The sequence below is a fragment of the Ambystoma mexicanum genome, chromosome 10 (assembly GCF_040938575.1).
Source record: "Ambystoma mexicanum isolate Mex_15411 chromosome 10, UKY_AmexF1_1, whole genome shotgun sequence".
Taxonomy (NCBI): Eukaryota; Metazoa; Chordata; class Amphibia; order Caudata; family Ambystomatidae; genus Ambystoma; species Ambystoma mexicanum.
The window spans coordinates 277212002-277232558 of NC_090932.1; the positions used below are offsets into that span (position 1 = coordinate 277212002).

Consider the following 20557-nt stretch of genomic DNA (forward strand, 5'->3'; position numbering starts at 1 on the left):
CTAACTCCTGCTGCGAGATGGGGGCTTGTGCGGGTTCTGTGCAGGCTCCCTTGGTGGGGGGCTGGGAAATTGCAGACCCGCTTAGAGTAGTAGCTGGCCTGCTGTGTGGGGCACCCTGAAGGTTTACTAAGACCTCAGGGTGGTCAGAGAAACTATCGAGGGAAGACATCAGTCTCAGGACTATCAATCATCTCTGCTGACCATTGAGATGAACTTGGGATTAATGAGGGGCAGGTGGTGTTTCAGGTTTTATTTTATGCTGCATAGCCACTGAAACGGTGCCCTCCCCCTTGGTCATACTAGAGCCCTTTTCCTCTGTCTTTGAAGACTTATGGTTCTTCGGCGTCCGACTCTTCAATAGCGTGTCGGGAAGTGTTTCTTAATGAGCTCACTAGTTTTCGAGCTGTGTAGTTTTCGCAGGGGCCTTAGACCCGTCGTTTTTCAGCATGTGTGGGGTCTGTCAACGAGTCTTGACGTTCGGTCGTCAGCGTGTGAGGACTTTGTAACTTTTGACACATCGTCAGAAACTGACTTACCAGTCAGTTTCAGGGGCCTGTCGTGAGGCGACTGCGATGCCCAGGGGACAGGGAGCGGTCGGAAATCCCCCTTGATGCATGTGGGGCTTTCCGGTCGGCGTGGAGGACTAGTTGGTGTAACCGTCGACGAAAATAGTACCCGATGCATTTGCCGCAGATTTTGCAAGAGAACGGCTAAGGACAAAAAGAATAAAACTAGAATTTTTTTTGTAAATAAAAGGCGATAGCCAGAAGGAACTCTGCAATAAGCGACCAACAATGGAAGAAAAAAAAAAACAATCTGAGGGACCTCGACGCGTGATGCACCATGGTCACAGAAGAAGTCACACTAGGGATAGTACTACTGGCATGCCGGGTCGACGTCCCCTTTCGAGTTTCAAAAACAACTAATACTCAGCAGCTAACACTAGATGTCACCTATGCATAGCATGTGATCTAAGCAGATGCCACAAGCCTCAGAAATATATATATACAAACATACCAAAATATGTATCAAACCCCTGCAAAGGAAGACCAGAATTAGTCTGCAGCACTACAGCGATAGAACACCAACTTTAAAAGTCCATCCTTAAGATGTATGGAGCCTTGTGCCCAAAATGTCACCAAAGTTCCACACATTTTTGTGGAACAGGTTAGTGGAGGGATTCTGTGATCCATTAAAGTGTTCCAAGCAGTAGAAGACAAGTTGTTTAGGTACAGTTTCAGCATTAGACAAGCAGCATAGGTGGTGGTGGTGGTGGTGGTGGGGGGGGTATGCTTTTTGTAAGTGATTTCAATCCGGCACCTCACCTAAGTCAAGGCCTAGCGTGTAATGCACAACTGAAACCCTTATTTATGTGCGTCTAAAAGTTATTTTATTCTGAACGATGTACCACTTATATCACGCCCCTCTTGGAACACCCCCCTCCCCCTGTCACACTGAACCAGGAATCAGGCTGGTTTGCAAAATTAAAATATATTTAATTTATATATATTCACAATATAATCACACTATTTCTAATGGGGATACAATAATCACCAATGGGGTGATGTCACACTAAGCAATCTCTTTAATCATAAGGAGTAACACAGAGCAAAAACAATGCAACACAGAAATAATACTTTTGTGGGGGTGTGATCAAATCAAATGGCAATGTGGTTACTCTTTCCCCCTTCACACCCCTCAACCCACTGATTGGCAAACTGTCAAAAGTTTTTAAATTTGGCTTTGAATGGAATAAGCAAAACACTAAAAATGGGCTAAATCACTGAAATTGTAATGGGAGCCGCTTATATGGTTGCAGACAAACTAGCAACGATTTGACACTAATAAGCGATATGCAAACTTAATTTTGAGATCGGGTGCAATTGAAAGCTGTTTTACACGTTCTAGATTTTGCCAAAACGAAAATTTGTGGCACTTTTCCGCATGCGGTAATCACGATCACAGAAGAACTATAAGGATCTGAGATGCGGTTTTTGGTTCTATGGAAAGCTTAGGATGTTACAGACACTTACATTTCGTTTTTAGCATGAAATATGAAGAAGTTATAGACGTTTCATGGAGGTTTTATTCAGATAGAGGCAAATTGGAAAACAAGGATGCGCTTTTAAAAGACAACAGGGTTTCTTTACACTAGGGATGGACTATGGAGAAGCAATACTACACGACAGCACAGCCACCAGACCAGGACGCCTCTAGATCAGTTTTTTGCCTGCCAAGACGCTTGCCTTCTCCAGATGACATCAGCGCAAAGATTGGTTTAACACTACTAGTACAGAAGGAAGATAATAGGGATGAGATCGTGTTCAGGCAGTTCAAAATATTCCAACAATGCAGTTCTGAGTATAATAGAGGATGGGTTTGGATAGAGAGGACTATGGACAGTACATAGGCTAGTGACAGTCCTATACTAAGGATACTCACTATATAGGTTTAAACAGAACCGTCAGGAATTCTGGTCAGAAATTCTGCTGGGCACACCGGACTGGTCAGCAATGGCTCTGGTTCACAGCACAGCGCAGCACAGGATTGGGTTTAATTTGCCCTTGTTGGTTATGAAGATAATTCTTGGGCAGCCAAGCAGTACAGCACAGCCCGGCTGTTTCTTTTGTTTCCCCTTTACGTTTGTGAGATGGGTTCTGGAAGTTAAGGCCCAGCTGAAAGTGGTTCAGCTATGCAATGAGCCTTTCTGCTTGCAAAGTTTCTGGAGTCTGGAACAAGGAGAATGGATGGATCTCCTTCAGGGTGCTTCGCCAAGATCAGGACGGTGGGTGGATCTGCCTCCTTTTCGAAGTCCCCAGCTTTCTCTATTTATGCATTTGGTAAAGGTGTGTGCATGCTGGATTATCCTAAGCGCGCCCCCCTTGGTTGGCTATAGGCTAGAATCTACTTTCTCCCTCGATTGGAGGAGAAAACAGGGTGTCACCGTGATGATGTGGGTTTATGATTCAGGGAATCCTCCCCTTGGCTTTTGAACATGAAATCTACTTTTCATATAATACACATTTACAATTTTGCAGACTTTATAACAAAGTATCTATATCACATATTTTGTGGAGCAAGTGCTCTTCCAAGCCCCGTCTTTGTAGGATCTTGTGCGGGCTTTTGACAGAATTCTGCCCTTTTGGCCCATAACACAATATCGAGTTTGTCCAACAATTTGTACAACAGTGCGCATTGCATATGGGCACAAGTGTGTGAAGTTTCATACTTTGGACATAATTACATTTGCTATAAAAAACAATTTCTACAGTTACTTCTCAGAACATAGCACAGAGTTCTGGCTGCTCTTAAAATTCGCAGCCAAAATTTAGATTCAGAAGTCCGGGGTTTCCATATTTTTTAAATTATACACAGTAACTTATCAGTCTTAAGAAATATACTCTGTCCATTGTGAATCAACAAATGTTGTCTGTCCCCGCCTCCTTTTCCTTCTTGCAGCTCAGGAGCAATCTCCGCCCCTTCCTTCCGGCAGAGGCTCTTTGCAATCCTTCCTGATTAGCATTTCCTTGCCTGAGAGGAAGTCCATTATGTCCCTCCCAGAGCAGCCCAAGTGCTCCTCCCCTCTAGACCAGGAACTCGCATTCATGTGTTGAGAGCAGAAGGGTGGTGACTGGCCCGGTGGGGGAAGTTGTTTGTAGTTTTGGCTTTGGAGTCAGGCTTACTTTAAATGTCATTTTGATACATATGTTAAAATAAACTTGCAATTTTAAAACAAACATCTAGACACTGATTCCAGGCTCTAAACCATGAAGTTTAAATAGTTACAATTTAGGTTACTCTTGTTAACAGGTCACTTAGATTTTAGACATTAGATCTTAATGGTACAAGTTTACAGTTTTAATGCAGGCTTTATAAACAATCATTCAGGCAGCCGCTGGTACTGCGCCCACATTTTGACAGATCCCACAGGCAGGCACCTTTTGCTGTGGGTGTTTAGATGATCAATTCAGCTTTGCAGGATATTGCAATTTCACAATGATTTCTCGACTTCAGTAAAATGTGACACCCAACAAGAAGATTGGATGTTTATAGGTGTTTTACACCAGCATTCTGTATTTTCAGCAACCAAGAAAAGATTTAAAATGCAAGATTTTGCATTTCTTTCAGCCAGCAATGCTTTTCATGCAGGTCTCCATCTTTTACTGGTAGGGCAGCCCAATGACCTGTTTCAGAAGGGAGTTCTCTGTTCTACCACTGACAACATGCATGGTAGATTTGGCAGCAATCTTTTCGCGCGTTGTAGAGCGCAATTTTCCATAGGTTTTGGCGCGCATAGGGGTTTTGCGGCCGTTTTGATGATTATGGCACCCCCAGGACACAGTGATTCCTCAGGGTAGAGCATAAGTGGGTTAAGACATCCCACATTTTACCCCCCCCCCCCAAAAGAGGCAGCAAGTGACTACAGCACCAAATCACAGACCAGGAATACCAACAGAGTTGTGGTTAAGCCAATGACAGACCATCCCTCTAACACCCATCCACTGAGAAAGGGCAGGTGCACAATGCAAGTGAAGCAGCGCCATCCCAGAAGGGACCTGCATAGGATAGTAAGAACTTGTTTGAGAGACTTCAGTCCTGGTGTACAGGCATCCAGTGGCCTTACTTAGCAATCTCCTCTGACATACACAAAAAAGGGACAAGGATAGACTTCCCAGGTCTTCGAGGCAAACGAAGAACACCTACATTTTGGTGAAATTACCATGTGGAACCCAATTTCACAGGCAAAAAAAACAAACCTCAGCCTAGTCACACAACTACTAGTGGTACTCGCTCCGATTCTACGGGGTACCTCTGCCTTGGAGTCATAAGGACAATTAAAGAAGAGGACAAAGAGCCACAATGAATGTCAATTAAGCATGGCTGGGAGGAAAAATAAACCAGAAAACGTGCAAAAAGTACAGCTGGCTAACTCTAAAAAGTGTGCTTTTTGCCTCACCCAAACACCCATTAACCCAGGGGGGGGGGGGACTAATCACTCCACCATATTCATCCAAGCTAGGTCACTACCATCACAGCTCCTTCAACTTCAATTAGACAAAGGAAAGACAACAAGGTAAACTGGGGTTTCACAAAACTAGATCCAACCGCCTCCCCCCAATCTCTCCTTCCGAGAGCAGGCTGCAACTAGGTAACCTCTGAAAATGGCTCTCAAACTGTATTGGCCCCACAAAAGACTTCCAAAGGTTTCCAAAAAAAAAGTGCATTTGCTAGCTAGAAACTGCCAAGTCATTTCAAGAATGAATACTTTGAAAGGAAAACAACAGCACCAACAGTTTGGAATTAATACATAGAAGCATTAAAGGCCAAAAAGCCCATTGAATTGCCTAATCATCTGCAAGACACCCAGAAGTAATTGCTAAAAATAATTTTAAAACCTTTAATTCCGCAACACCACACACAAGTCCATCCAAGCCACCCCGTAGGCAAAAGATATTCTTGCCAGACATAAAACTCACTGGTCTATAAAAAAAAAAAAAAAACCCACACAGCACACCTTTTCTATCTGCGACTCACTACATACATTTCAGTGACAAAAAGTCTATGGACCCAAAGCAATCTGGATCTAAAGGACCCAACTACATCACAAAATAATCGGGTTTAGAGTTAGTACATATTTTACCCAACAAAAAATAAAAAATACATTAAAAAAAACAAAAAAAACACCGGGAATGAGATTTGCAAGTTTACTCCCCGAATGTTTTTTTTTTTTAAGCAAGTCTAATTCCAAATGGGAGTATTTTATAAGCAGGTAAAATGTTTTACCAGTGAAACAAGTGTGTTTGTAATAAATATTTATTTGTACTTAGTTATTCATGCACATTGAAAAGATCAATGTTACCTCTTAGAATTGGGCAATAATGGTAGTTCTTCCTGTGGCATTACGTGCATTACTAGTACAAACATTCACTGAGCGGTGGGGGTGAAAGCTGGGGGACAGGCACTGTATGTGGCAGTTTTATTTTTGCGGCGCATGTGAGTATTTGCCCATTTTTTTGGGAATAAAGTGGCAGATACACCGTTTATCTATAGTATTGAATGCTCGCACTTCAATCACCTGGATCCCTGGCACTAGTAGTCTCCAGCCTTCATGTCAAAAAGAGCTCCTAAAAAAGGCATCTGAGAATACTAGCTCACCCACAAAAAAAGAAAAAATGCTGCAGCTACACTCCTATGACTTTAAAATGGCACATCACCTCAGCTCTACAAAACCTCCACTGGCTCCTGATCAAGCGTATGACCATTTAAACCCTCTGCATCATCCAGCATGCCATCCACATCAGCGATATAGAATACACCAAGGAGACATGCATCCACCCACACACCTGTTCAAATGCCTCAGCCCAGCAATAGTATTAGTAGCCAGTCCATGCTTCAACGCGAAAAGCCAAGAAGGTGCATCCTTCTCATCCCTGTAGACCAAGCTTTGGAACACCCATGAGACTCACTTGAAGAATTCACACATGGTGTTTAGAAACACTCAAAACCTGGCTGTTCACAAGACAGCAACCCCAAAAAAACATGCGTCCTTCAAATATATGACCAGTCTGAACCACTCAACCTACTAGTCACCCCGGGCTGAGACTCAAAGACCCACCAGAACCACTCACATGGTGACATGCCACTCCCAAAGGTCGGACAACTAACATTAGAATACCCATCACATACTTTGGACACCGGTTTACATCTCATTGCAAGCCAGTTTAATCCTTAATCAGGGACCCAATGTGCCAGTTAGAAGAACAGAAGGCAATGAAACCAACTGTCCTGGAACAGACCCAAAACACTAATGTCGGCAATAGTGCAGGGCTTAAAACTGCAACCTGATGCAAAAGAACCAATGCGACAATGCAGCTTTAACTCTTAAGGTACACTGCAGGTGGGTGAAAACTTAAGGTGAGGCCAGCAAGCAACACTTCCCCTTAACTTGCAGAAGTGGATTTTACAGCTGTGAACGCGCCTTTCACTTTGGCAAGGCTAGCGTTCGTAAACCTCAACAAAATCAATAGTGCACCCACTCCCAGCTTTCACTTCACCACGGATAGTTTCCAGCATTAACAACAATCCTCAGCCTCTTGAGGAACCGATCTAGGACCTTGCATTTCCGGGGGACCAATGTCAACCACACATTCTAGTGCAAGTAAAAAAAAAAAGAAACAAGCATGCAAGAAACCAAATGTAAAAATGGATAGCATGGTTCGAAATTGAGGAGATTTAAGAGCCATTTCACTCCTTGTTGCTTAGACGTGTCTAGTTAGCTTGATACCATCTACCAAGAGCTACTTTTGGCACCCGAGGCCAACTGATCTTCAAGCAAACACATCTATGTGAATTTTAACTCTGTTTGGGACGGTAATGGCCCAAATGTCGCCCTCATAATTCAGACGGACGAAATTCAAACTTTTTATTTAGACACCCCTTACACCACATATGTGGCCGGCGTATGGGATATTATAGTAATATGGGGAGGTGCAGGGGGTGGGGGGGTCTCCCCCGCATACGTTTGTGGTGTAAAGGGGTTTAAAAATATATGTCAACATTTTTGGCTGTTGGAATTATGGGAGTTGCAGTGTTCACAGATCCTTTGGGACAATCTATAAACATTAGGCCACATCTATACCACATTTAAAGCATAAGGGGTCAATAATGGCCAAAAAGATATAGGACTAGCCACCCCCACACCTCTGGCATCGTGTGAACTCCTCTCAGTCAAGTTCCAAATTTCACCGATCAACACTATCACGCTACACATTATTTACAGGCCCCCAGGACCTCCTGGGTCCTTCAAAGATGACATCACATCCCTAGCAGCTGACACCACCAAATTCATGGCGCAAAATATTCTATGAGAATTCAACCTTGGTAATAAGGACACTAGTGACCCACATGCCATCTCTCTAGCTATACCCAAATTAGTACCAAACTCACCCATGAAAAGGGTAGGATACTTAATTGGGTAGCGGACCTCAATTACAACATCACTATTAGATTCTACTCCACTAGTGTGGTCAGACCACCACCTTATCACCCTTAAAATGAACATCAACTTGGAAAAGAAAAAGCCTATTATTGCACCCCCCTACCTCACGAGGAATAAATGTAACATCACAGCAGAAACCCTAGTTCCTATGGTAGTTCCCTTACTCAATGCCCTACCGGACACCAATGATCCTAACACACTGATTACCACCTATAATGAGACTATGACCAAAGCCATTGACGCTGTTGCCCAGCTAAAATTGTGCAAAAGTAAACCCAAAGCCCATCTTAACTCGTGGTTTACTCCAGAGCTAAAAATACTCCGTACTGAAAAAAGAAAATTGGAATCATGCTGGAAATCTTCCCCCAGACCTGAAAATAAAAACAAACCTTGCCATCATCACTGCCACTTACGAAAACAAGATAATCCAGACTAAAAAAGAAACTTACAATGACAGAATAGCCCAAGCCAGCTCCAGTACTAAAGAATTATTCAACATCCTAAGAGAACTAGAGAACCCCCAACCCCCTGCCAGATAAATGCACCAAGGACAAAGCCTGGTGCACCAGTATACAAAACGCTCTATCCAACAAAATTAAAGGACGTCAGACCAAAATAGCAGACAAAGGGTTACAATTTGCAGTCAACACTCCAGCACCACCCTCTACCTCACACATTAATTCAGGCTTCATGCTTAAAAAAGTCACCATACCCGAAGTTCAAAAAAAATCATTGCTTCTCTTAAACCGTCTAATTATAAGGGTGATAGCTGCCCAGCTCAGATTATAAAAGACGCAGCCAGAGACCTAGCCCCATTCATTAGTAAACTCATCCTTCCAGAAATTCCGTCCCAGGTAACCTCAAACACTCCTGGGTTCTACCGCTACTAAAGAAACAGACCCTCGACCCGGCTATATCTAGTAACAATAGACCAATCACGACAGTTCACTTTTTACTGAAAATTTTGGATAGAATTGCTTACCTGCAAATACAAGACTATCTTGAAGCTCACAAATTACTCGGACTCCGTCAATCTAGCTTCAGACCTCAGCATGGCACAGAAACCGCCCTTGTTGACCTCAAAAGCCAGATCGATGAACTGAAAGATAAAGGAAAGATGGCCATCCTACTCCTACTGGACCCCTCAGCGGCTTTTGATCTGGTGGATCATTCGATACTCTGTGACCACCTATCAGCAGCAGCTCATTTCTCCAGCTCTGCAGTCGCCTGGATCCAATCTTTCCTCGCAAACAGAACAATGCGTGTGTTCTCACCCTCAGCAGCTGCCGATTCCCCATCCCCTTCACCCGAGGAGTCCCTCAAGGATCCTGCAGCTCGCCATCTTTGTACAACATTTTTACAAAGCCACTATTTGACAAACTGGACCGTCTGGGTGTCACCTACACAAATTATGCGGACGACACCCAGATACTCCTACCCCCATCAGGAACCTATGATATAGACTTCACTCGGATCAATGAAGTCTACTTCATCATTCAGGCATGGATGGCCACACATGGCTTCTGCCTGAATGATAAGACAGTTACTCCTAGTTAGCTCACCCAACAACCTTCTTAAACTAAGTCCTTCTTATACAAGCATCCTCATCGATGGGAATAGTATACCCATAGCCAAACATGTAAAAGCGTTAGGTTTTTACCTCAATGCCCAGTCTAACTTAAAACAGGTAAACATGACCTCATCTGCCACTGGCTACACCGGCAAGCTGATCAGAGCCTGAAGACCTTTACTATTACCCACCAGTTGCCTTACATTGGCAAGAGCGCTCATACAATCCAAACTGGATTACTTTAACAGTCTATACCTAGGTGCCAAAACGCCCTCTTAAATGAAATTGCAGATCATGCAAAACAATGCGCTCAGAGCAGCGATAAATATCTCCAAAAGATTACATATCAGAAACCAGAAAGCAACACAAGTGGCTCTCTATACATGATAAAATTGACCTAAAAACTATCTGCCTCACTCACAAAGCGCTTAACTATCAAGCCCCTCCCTATCTCACAGACAAGTTCACATGGAAAGTGTCCAATAGAATCACTAGATCATCCAACATACAATGTCTAGCGGGGCCTAGATATAACTTAAAGAGCCGTAGGCACTAGCTTCCCGGTACTAGCCGCCCAGCTATGGAGCACACTCCCACAGAATATTCAATCTATTCAACCATTTAACAAATTCATAAGCCATGTTATCACATTGATACTTAACACAAAGCCACAGCTATTAATTACCGCTGACCCCAGGCTGGGACTCCATAATTTGTATATACGTCGCCTTGTACTAATCTACCTTTGTAATCTTACCTCGACTGTTTAAACTGCATCTCTCATGTATATAATTGTCTATACTATGCCATGTAACCATTAATGTCTTACCAGCGCCAAATTACCTTCGGGTCAGGTGCGCAATATAAATAAAATAAACAAACTTCCCCATTGTAGCACCGCCATGCTCAAAGCAAGTATGAGAGGTGCAAGAGGAAGCAAGAACATTTTTAAAAACCTGGTGTATATATCATTAAGCATCATGCGCAAATCACATTGGCATCCCTTTATTAGCATCTAAAACAAGGGAAGAAGAAATCTTGCTTGTCACACAATCTATACGAGCAAAGTTCCAATTGTTATTATACAAAAGAGAAAGGTTTTATGATGTGAAAGTATGGCAAAAAAAGGGGTTAGGTTAAAGGGAATCATGTGCTTCGATATGACTTAACAAAAAATAATTAACTTCAAGTAAATTAGCCATATTTCACATAAAGACATAGCAGTACTGCAACACAACGCATCACAAAAAAAAACAATGAAAAATACTACTCACCAGGATATCCTAGTCCTTTGGCGTTGGCATAAGGAACTCCTGAAGATCCAGGACTATAAACAGGATTCATAATTTTAACACTCCTAGAAAAACAGTAAGCATGCGTTACTTTCACCACAGAAAACTCATTTACAAATTTCGATTGTTACTTAAGACAGTGAAAAAAAGAATAGCAGGTGCAGACTTGTGTAGGTCAGCAGTCATAAAAAGGCAGTTACATTGAGGGATTCTCCAAGGATGCAGACTGCACCCATTACCCCAATTTGTCATGAAATGTAGAGTGACTAGAACATCCCAAAAAGATGTTTACAACAGCATCAATAGACCGACTTTAAAAAAAAAAAAACATTAGTACATGAAGTTATATTGGTTTATCAGTACAGTGCAATATAATATAAAATTAAAGGATAGATTATACCATCTCTAGCCAATACTCGTAAACTGCTCAGGAAACGATGTAAAAAATAAAAAAGGCAGCGTTTAGAAAAACAATCCCAAATGTCTCATCGCAGGTCACCTCGAGTGCGCACATTAAAACTGCTCAATGCGACGGGGCGTGGCCAAGCAGCAACAGAGATGGCTGCCTAGACGTGGTGCTCCGGGAATAGGGAGACATTTTCTGACATGAACCAACTTAAAGGCCAAGTTTAGATTTAAATGTAGCCGCCAATGGGGTGCAATATCTGAAGCCTCTCTGCAACCAGCAATTAGCCGTTTCCTTACCGTGGTACCGCCACCGAAGCTGTGGAGCCGTGCGGTTGCTGTGTCTCCTCAAGTGCCATTCAAACGGTCCGTGATCATTTCTGTTACGGTTTCCTGCATTGGCAATCGAGCGAGAAACCAGCAGGCACCCGACCAACATTTGGACCGTGTTCTCCCGTTCCGGCTGTGGCGCTCCATTCAGAAGGTGGGTGGCACATGTTGCTCCTGTGTAAATCGGCTGACGCATGGTGAAGGCTGCTCGTCTCACTTTGCCTTCACATTGGTTTGGACTGCTTTTGTGCCCCTTTGCAGTTAACCAGCACACATATTGAGGTGACTTCTCTGTGGGCCACTCTTTGTTGCTCTTACTGACGTGTGTTCTCCTCACGCAGCCCGGGTCATTAATCACGTCATCCCCGGGCTGCTCTTTTTCAATGCTGCCTACTCGATACCCGGAGGCTGCTGAATTTATTACACTTCATCCAATTTTAATTTCTGGAAGCTCTATTCTACAGATTCTTTATTACAACTATACTTCTAAACATGGCAGAAACTGCCATTGCTGAGCTTACACCTGAAAAAGCGCCCTTCTCCTGTATGGAAAAAAATCTGAAAGAGCTCTGCAACGTACGTTCTATTTCTATGCTAGATTTGCGCTCCTCCAATATACAAGAGGAGCTCAAAGGAAGTTTTCTGGTAGACTGCTTGAAGCAGAAGAAAGGGTTGGCTTTGTCTGGAGGCCATGCAATCAAGACTAGCTCAACTTGAGGGTGAAGTCACAGAACTGGAAGATAAAAACCGCAGAGGTAACCTTTTTATGGCACCCCTGAAAAGAATGGAAGGGGATTACCCCATTAGCTTCCTTACCAATTGTATCCACTCAGTTCTAGGTATTAACTTTTCCCCACCTCTGGAACTGCAACTAGTTCATAGGATAAGGCCCGGCTTATCCAACTTTAACTCTTCAGAGACCCTTCATCACATGCGTCTTAAGACACCAACAAGTGCACCAAATCTGCTCGGAAGAACTCCCCTATCCCTTTTCCTGGCATCAAGCTCTCTATTGCCGCCCCCCATTTCTCCAGGATCAGTTGATCCAAAAGGAAAACAATAATGCTTTCCATGATTTCTATTCCAATCTCTAATCCTCCGATCCTTCTGGTAATCTATCTTAAATCCACTCTTTCCTTCCACACAACAAAACAATCTCCCACAATCCTGTTGATCTTACCTCTCTTGATATTCTTATATCCATATCTGAGATTAAAACAAGCCATTTCAGACAAGGCCCCGGGACCTGACGAGTTTTCCGTTGATTTCTATAAAAACCTTTGTCGATGCCATCGCTCCAAAACTCTTACAATTATATTCGCACCTTATGAAAATTGGTCAAAGCCTCGGTTCCTTTGGAGAAGCACTTCTTATACTCTTTCCCAAATCTGACAAAGATTCCTCTTTAATTAAAAATTACAGACCCATATCTCTTTAGCTCAGATTCTAAAATATTTGCAAAAATATTAGCAAAGCGTCTAGAACCTTTTCTTCCTAAGCTTATACACTCGGATCAATCGGGCTTTATCAAAGGGCACCACTTCTATTCAGTTCGCTTTCTCATTACCAAAATTCTGATGATTCACTCGCTCTCCTAGCGCTAGACGCTGAGAAAGCCTTTGATCGCGTCTCTTGGTCTTTCACTCCTTAACCTGGCATGGCTTCTCCCCCTATTTTATTCAATCAATTTGATCAAAGTCTTATACTCTTGTACTACTAGAATTATTATTAACCCCCTTCTCCTCTTCTTTCCAAATTAAAAGAGGCCCCCGCCAAGGATGCCCTGTCTATTATTTAACCTTGCGTTAGAACCCCTACTACAAACTATTAGATCAAATCCCAACAAAGGTATTTTTTATTAATGATATAGAAATTAAACTTTCTGCTTATGCAGATGATATTTGCATCTACATTTCAAACCCTGCCTCTATCCAACATTTATTAACTATGATTAATAATTTCTGAACTGTCTCTGAATACAAATTAAAGCTTGATAAATCTGAAGTCATGCCTTTCACCAACGCTTGTAACCCTATTAATATCCCATTACTTGGTTCATCTTGGCAGCCCTTACATGTTAAATATTGTGGCCTTCATATCGCCAAAGATATTCAGACCACTATCACACTCAATACCAGCCTTCCAATTAAAAAAAGTTACCGAATTGATAAAGGTGGTCCCCCTTTTCTCATCTTGATGGGGACGATTAGATACTATTAAAATGATGATTAGTCCCATTATAATCTACTCTTTATCTATGATCCCACTGTAATTCCCCATTTTTCTCACTTCTTAAATTCCTATGGAATCATAAAGTGCCACGTATTGATATTAACATATTAAGAATTCCCAACTTCTAATTGTACCATAAAGCCTTTATTTTAAACAGGATCCCACTAAATCCAATACTACTCACAGATGGCACTCATCGGGTATTAATTTGCTAAACATGATGCAGAGATCCCTTTTTCACAAATATTTAACAATATCTCCCTATTAAATATTTAGCTAAATCTTTGTACTTGAAAAAAATTCTCCTTCCCCCCTTTCTTAATCAACAGTCCTTCCACTAGTACTGTCAAGCTTTACGATTTTCTAAATGATCCTCCCTCTCCCATCAAACCACAGCACTACCAGATTATGGGAGACAGACTTTAAACCGTCCCCTGACCTTTGGTCTTAAATTTGGAAAATCTGTCATTCCACATGTGTTGCTGCCAACCTTACCCAAACCTTATTTTTCACCACGCTTTCCTCACACCCTTGCGTATTGCCAAAGCCACTGATAAGTCTCCAAATAACTGTTGGTCATAAAATGAACCTAATCCTGACTTTCTTCATTTAATTTTCAAGTGTTAATACGTTTTTGCATTTTGGACGAATATTTGGTCTTGCTTGCAACAAATCTTTCATTTTACAGAACCTTTACTTTCTATGGTTAACCCCTTAATCTGAAAAATTGAATATTCTACTTTATTTAATCTGTTCTTTGGCACCGAGTTTCATAATACTATTTGTAAATGAAAAATATGGCTAACCTGTTATAACCACTGGTGGAATTCTATTTGTTCTGCTCATTCATCGAATTGAACAACGTCATGCATCCTCCCGTAATGGAGTATAAATTTAACAAAAAATGAATGTATTTATTCATCATCTCAATCCTGGCTAATATAATCACTCCGTAAATGATGCCCGTTCCTTAATTGTTTTCATGTCAGTCTCTGCCGTATTTGTCTCAATTTATACTTAATATTGCAATAGCTTTGAATGCATTTCGTTCAACTTGTATATTCGTTATCTATTGGAGGTTCTTTACTCCAAAATCTACCAAACTTTAAAAAAGAAAAAATTGCTCAATGCAACAGTATTTACATCTGATTGCTGTCCCAAGTTTACAACCAAAATAATTGCACTTCATTTCACCAAGTAGCAAGTATGCCCAAGTGTACAGTGCTAGACATAACGGGCATTGTTTATCGTTAGGACAACAGCAACTTCTCTTGATCTTCCCTTCCAAATCAACACGCTGCAGGTTCTGAAGCAACACACAAATCAAACCAAGTTGAGATGTGACCTTCAAAATAGTATCCGAAACGCAACTACACTTCACCATTCGTACTACCACAATTCTGAACCTTGTGTGTGGTCAATGTCCATTTTAAAAAGAGGCACCAACAAAACATTAGAAAGTCCTTGTTTAGCTAGACGAGTTCCATTTGTAGCTTCATTTAGCCAACCGGAGCACATCAGAAGTCAAATAGGGTATAAATTGCACAGCCAAATTATTAAAAGGATATGCCAGCCTTAGTAGCGTTTATATAAATCCCCTAGTTGTATAAATGAGTTCCTGTCTCTCCACCCTACAAAAAAGTACTTCACCTTCTCCTGGTCCAAAAAACACTGTCTACTATCTTCAGCCAATATGCTAGCATGTGAAATGTTCCTTCTTCATAATCTTGAATTCGGTTTACTATTGATTTCTCAAATACTTTTACTTCAGTAGTCACTAACCGAAGACAATTCTTCACATACATTTATTTTTTGCATATAGAGAATTGTTGAACCTTTCAAAGAAGAAGGAAGAACCAGAATATAAGAAACGCAAATCAGAGCAGCACCTTCCTGTAGTGAAACCATCACCACTTGCAGGTTTCGGCCAAAATTACCGAATATAAATGACCTACACCACCAAAAGTTCTAAAATAGATACTTCTAAATGTCCTACTGACTAAATGTTCGCAACACATTTTGTAGTATCCATTTGGTGGTGTTGGTAAAAGCAAAACAAAAAACACAATAAAAGGCTGCAGGGGTGTCCCCCACAACACCCCGCTCACTAGGCAATACAGTATAGTGAGCGGGGTTGCGGCGGACACCCCCCTGCAGCTGACCAGACCCAAAAAAAAAAAAAATAATAAAAAAAAAAAAAAAAAAAGACCCTGCGGCACCAGTTCCCTATCACGAAAGGGAACCAGCGTCGCAGGGACACAGCGCATCGGAATGAAAAGTAAGTAGGTGGTTGGGGGGGGGGGGGCGGGGGGGTTGGTTAGTGTTCCTATAGATTTGGGGTTGTTTTACCGTGGATGTCCGAAATGGAAATGTACAAACAATTTTGTATAACGTACATTTCTCATGCAGTCATTTCCCTCGCAGACATTTCATCCGCAGTAAAACAACCCCAAATTGTGGAGCACACTTGGAGCCTAATAGTGCAAGGTTTCCAACCCAGACACTACCTAAACTAAACTTGTGAAACAAAGATTTTAATCCTTCCATTTTAACTGCATAACAAAATTGTAGGAAGAATTACTGTACTGTTTGAAGTTCAGCAATAACATTTAAAATGTCCAGAGTGGCCCATCTAGAAACCAGCCCCTGCTCTCAGAGGGGTCCATGGGGATATTGTTTGGGTATTTTGATGACTCAAGCATCCAAGACAAAAGACCACTTCTATACAGGAATTGTTCAGCGAACAAAATCTTGTAGGTGAACTGAATTAACAACCGAGTGTAGTTATATTGCTCCTGGTATTCGTTGACATTCATGGGGGGAAAAAATGTTTTATGCAAAAGTAGTTAAGCTGTTTCTCTAAATACACAAGATGTCTGGAATGGCTGATCTCAAAAGCAAAGTTTCTCAGGTATTCACACTACATTAGTCTTTTTTTTTTAGCTCTGCCAAGACTGCAGGCACTGTACTAGCAACAGTTGAAACTAGCCATTTGTTTACAATTCCCTCTAAACTTTAAATGTGCATGGCTATTCCAATAATAGTGTAAGATTGCCAAGCGTCTGCACGCTGGGTTGGCCAGCAGTCTAGAGACCAGTACATATTGATGGGTTCCAAAAATTTGCCAAACACTTTAATTTTTATACAGCAACCATGTTGTCCCACTTGCTGCATTAATTTGCTGTACGAATAGTACTCCATTACTAGGGTGCACAATTTCAAGTTACAAGCTATAAAATGAAAAGGGTCGCGCGCCATCTCAATTCTATACATACACCGCACACAAGGTCTTACTCGCCAAGAGGTAATTATCATCAGCCAATGTCTAGTGCACATTTTGCCCCCTGCCATAACTAGTAAAGAACTTTTTCAGACCTTCTAATCAGAAACTACGGTCAGGAAGCAAAGGACCACCAACACCTTCCCTTCATCTTTTTTGGGTGGAGCTGGTTGAACTCTTACAAATCCTGCCACCACCAACCAGGCCAGAGAAGCCCTCCGCACCCCCAATTGATCATTAGACACAGTGGCCCAGCTGAGCGATTTAAGACAGCCACATAGGAGCTTCTCACCACGGCTCTACAGTTAACCCATTTCCCTCCTCCCTGCCCCCACCCAGAGGTGCTTCCATCGTCAACAAAGATGAATATGGCACAATTCTCACCCCCCCAATTGCTCAGACAGCCACATAATGTGTATGACATCTGTCAGCTAGTTGTGCAGTATAAGGCTCTCCCATTGGAGGGCAGGCGTGACAACATCAGCAGGCCCTTACTACTGGTAGCTATGGAAGGGGCACAAAACCTGCAGATTTGCCAGCTTCTGACTTCGCTGGGTGCAAGTGCTACACCTGAGTATTTTGTACCAGTCTCAGGCATCTTAAGGAATCCTGCATTGTGGTGGCTGCATAACCAAGCATCCAGTGCCCCAGAGAGTGCTGGTGTGGCACTCGTTCTTCCAGCTCTCTTGTATCATGTTGAGCTACACCACCTCCAGAGATTCCGTTTTTGCATTACAATATTGGAGGGACGAACATTGCCTACCTACCTCAGATCCTCTACATCCATTTTGGAATGTTTCCGTCTCCAGCCTACTTCCAGCTTCACAGCTAACGTCGAGTGGAGGGATCTTTAAGAATATAATAAGTATAATTAAGGACCGAGGTCCGTAGTAAGTATTTTGCAATGTCTCTCTAGGAGCTCCGCGTAAGGCGACCAGAAGCTGGGCGGAAAAAAACAATCTGAGGGACCTCGACGCGTGAGGGATTGTGGGTACGACGCACGTCACTATAGGGATAGTGATACAGACACGCCTTGTCGACGTCCCCTTTTCGACTACGAAAAACAAAATGCAATACTCCGCAGTGACCACTGGATGTCGGACCTATGCACAGCATGTGATTCTAAGCAGATTAACAAACATCAGAAATGCAATCGCCTCTGAAGTGCAGCTGCCTCAGATTCTCTACCGTCTAAGCTTCCACCTCCGATTACTACTGCCATTTAGTTATTGCCCCCTGGAAGCATGCCTGCATCCACTACATTAGTACTCTAATGTGGCTAAATCACCACTCCCAACCAGAGGAACCTACCACTAACTACTTGCTCCAAAGGAAATACAGATGCTCCATCCATGCCAAGAAAAGAGCCCACATCCAGCAAGCTTGCGTCTCTGGTGCATCAAAACACACACAACTCGGGACATCTTGAGCAGCTTGCGCCCCTCTTCCTCCCCCCACCCCTGCTTCTTAAGGCCTCCCATCCTCCCTCTGCCTCTCTCTCCTAGTCTCCCATCACATCTGATGAGGTCACCAGAGTTGTCTGCTCCATGGTCTCCTCCAAACAGGTCCCCTCCTGTTCCTCCAGAACCATTAAGGGCAATATTGGCTCTCTTGCCCCTGCACTTGCTGACTTCTGTAACCACTCTTGCTACTGGATCTTTCCTCTCTTCCCTCAAGCACTCCCTTGTGTACCCCCTACTAAAAAAAAAAAAAAAAAAAAAAAAAAAAAAAAAAAAAAAAAAACTTTCTGCAGACCAGTCTTGTCCTGCCAACTACCCTTCCTTGGGGGAACATTTGCAGAACTTCGTCTTACCCCCAACTGAGCACGGAACTTGTTGGTTGCCTCCATGACCAATCTGGATTCCGCGCATCCAGAGGCATGGAAACTGCTCTTCTGAACACCCGTGAAGAACTGCTCACATCTCTTGATCCAACTCTCCAGCTCATTCTACTCAAACTCTCCACTGCATTTGATCCAGTCAACCACTCCATCCTCATAAAACTGCTCCACAATACCCTAGGTATCAGTATCTGAACGGGCAATGGACTGGCAGACCTTCCTCAGTGACCGCCCGTCCCGGATTATTCTGGGCTCTTACTCCTCCCCTAGCTCCACCTGTGGTGTTCCCCAGGGAACTAACCGGTCTCCCTGGGTCTTCAACACCAATCTTGTTCTGCTTGCACACCTCATCTCCGCCTTCTCCCCCCAACTTCCAATGTTCTGCAGCTGACACATAACTTCTTCCAACTTCCCTCAGAGCTGGTGGGCGATCTCTTTCCTCAGCAGTCTACCTCCAATGGTATATCTAGCCCCTTTGTTCTGCCTTAGTCGGGCTATCCCTCCAGTTACCAGTACCTCCTATGGAAAAGCACCCCCCCTTCGTTTTGAGCTGGATCTCCTCAAATTCCAGAAGCTCCTGAAGACTTTCCTTTTTACCACCTCCTTCCCTTCTTCACTCTCCTAAACCCCACCGTCACCGAGATTGGGGACCAGGGCCTTGTGTCCTCTTGGGTCCTGGCCTCCCACACACAATGCCTTCAGCCTCCGACCGCTCACAGCACTTGCCTTGGCACCCCCTTGACCTATGCCACCACAGCAGACCACTCAGTCAACTTAACAGCTGCTCACTCCCTAGCACTTCCGTTTGGGTACACTTAGCACTTACACCCACTCCCTCATCCTAGGCCTAGTGGGTCCACCTCCATCTTTCAGTTTTATTTTCTTTCCATCCCATGGTCCCTCCCAGTTGCCCTGTGGGAGCTTTGAAAGAATTTACCTGAAGTATAAGCACCTTACAAATGCACAATATAATAAAAATAAATAAAATGAAAGGTAAGAATAGATTACTAATGGGGGGGGTATGTATTAGATTACAGGCTGATAGAGCACAAAGCTTTACACGATTGATGTGTAGATTCTTCTTAAACAAGATTCGTAAACTAAAGGTCAGTACCTTACATTTATTAACACGTTCTACTCAATCGAGTTCTGGGAGCCCACGTAACATGGACCACCATCTGTTCAGAGGTTCAAAATGCCTTTATGAAAAGCAAGAGTAAGAAGTACTCGGACGTGCAGAGAACATGATTTGGGCTTCAGGCTCAATGACGTCACCCTATATGCAGTGCCAGAAACAACTGTTTTATATCATGCACAGGTCAATAGGAGTAATGGTATTTAAAAGTACATTGTTGGTGTCACTTATCTATGTAGTTTAGCGAGGCATGCATGTAGGGATGTTTATGAAAGGAAAACTGCCATTCAGTATTTTACCGTTGGATAGGATTTACTTTCGCCATTCCAAATTGGAGTGCTTTGTGTCTAGGTCCTTGGTGATTTTCCTTGAACACATATCTGCATTTACAATACTTGGACTAATGATTCATTCATTTTCTATTTGATGGTTGAAATCGAGTTACACTCATGTTCTATTTGGGACTTGTTTGCA

The 20557-nt window shown here is 42.7% G+C and overlaps 1 protein-coding gene across 6 annotated transcripts in view; it reads right to left on the reverse strand.

Moving 5' to 3' along the window:
- The window catches only part of FAM168B (family with sequence similarity 168 member B), a 270782-nt gene that overhangs the window by 191880 nt on the left and 58345 nt on the right, over positions 1–20557 (reverse strand). For all 6 annotated transcript variants that reach the window (XM_069617841.1, XM_069617843.1, XM_069617842.1 and 3 more), the window contains exon 2: positions 10844–10926. In XM_069617841.1, the coding sequence (XP_069473942.1) occupies positions 10844–10913 (70 nt within the window). In that variant the 5' untranslated portion in view covers positions 10914–10926. The remainder of the gene's footprint in view (positions 1–10843; positions 10927–20557) is intronic.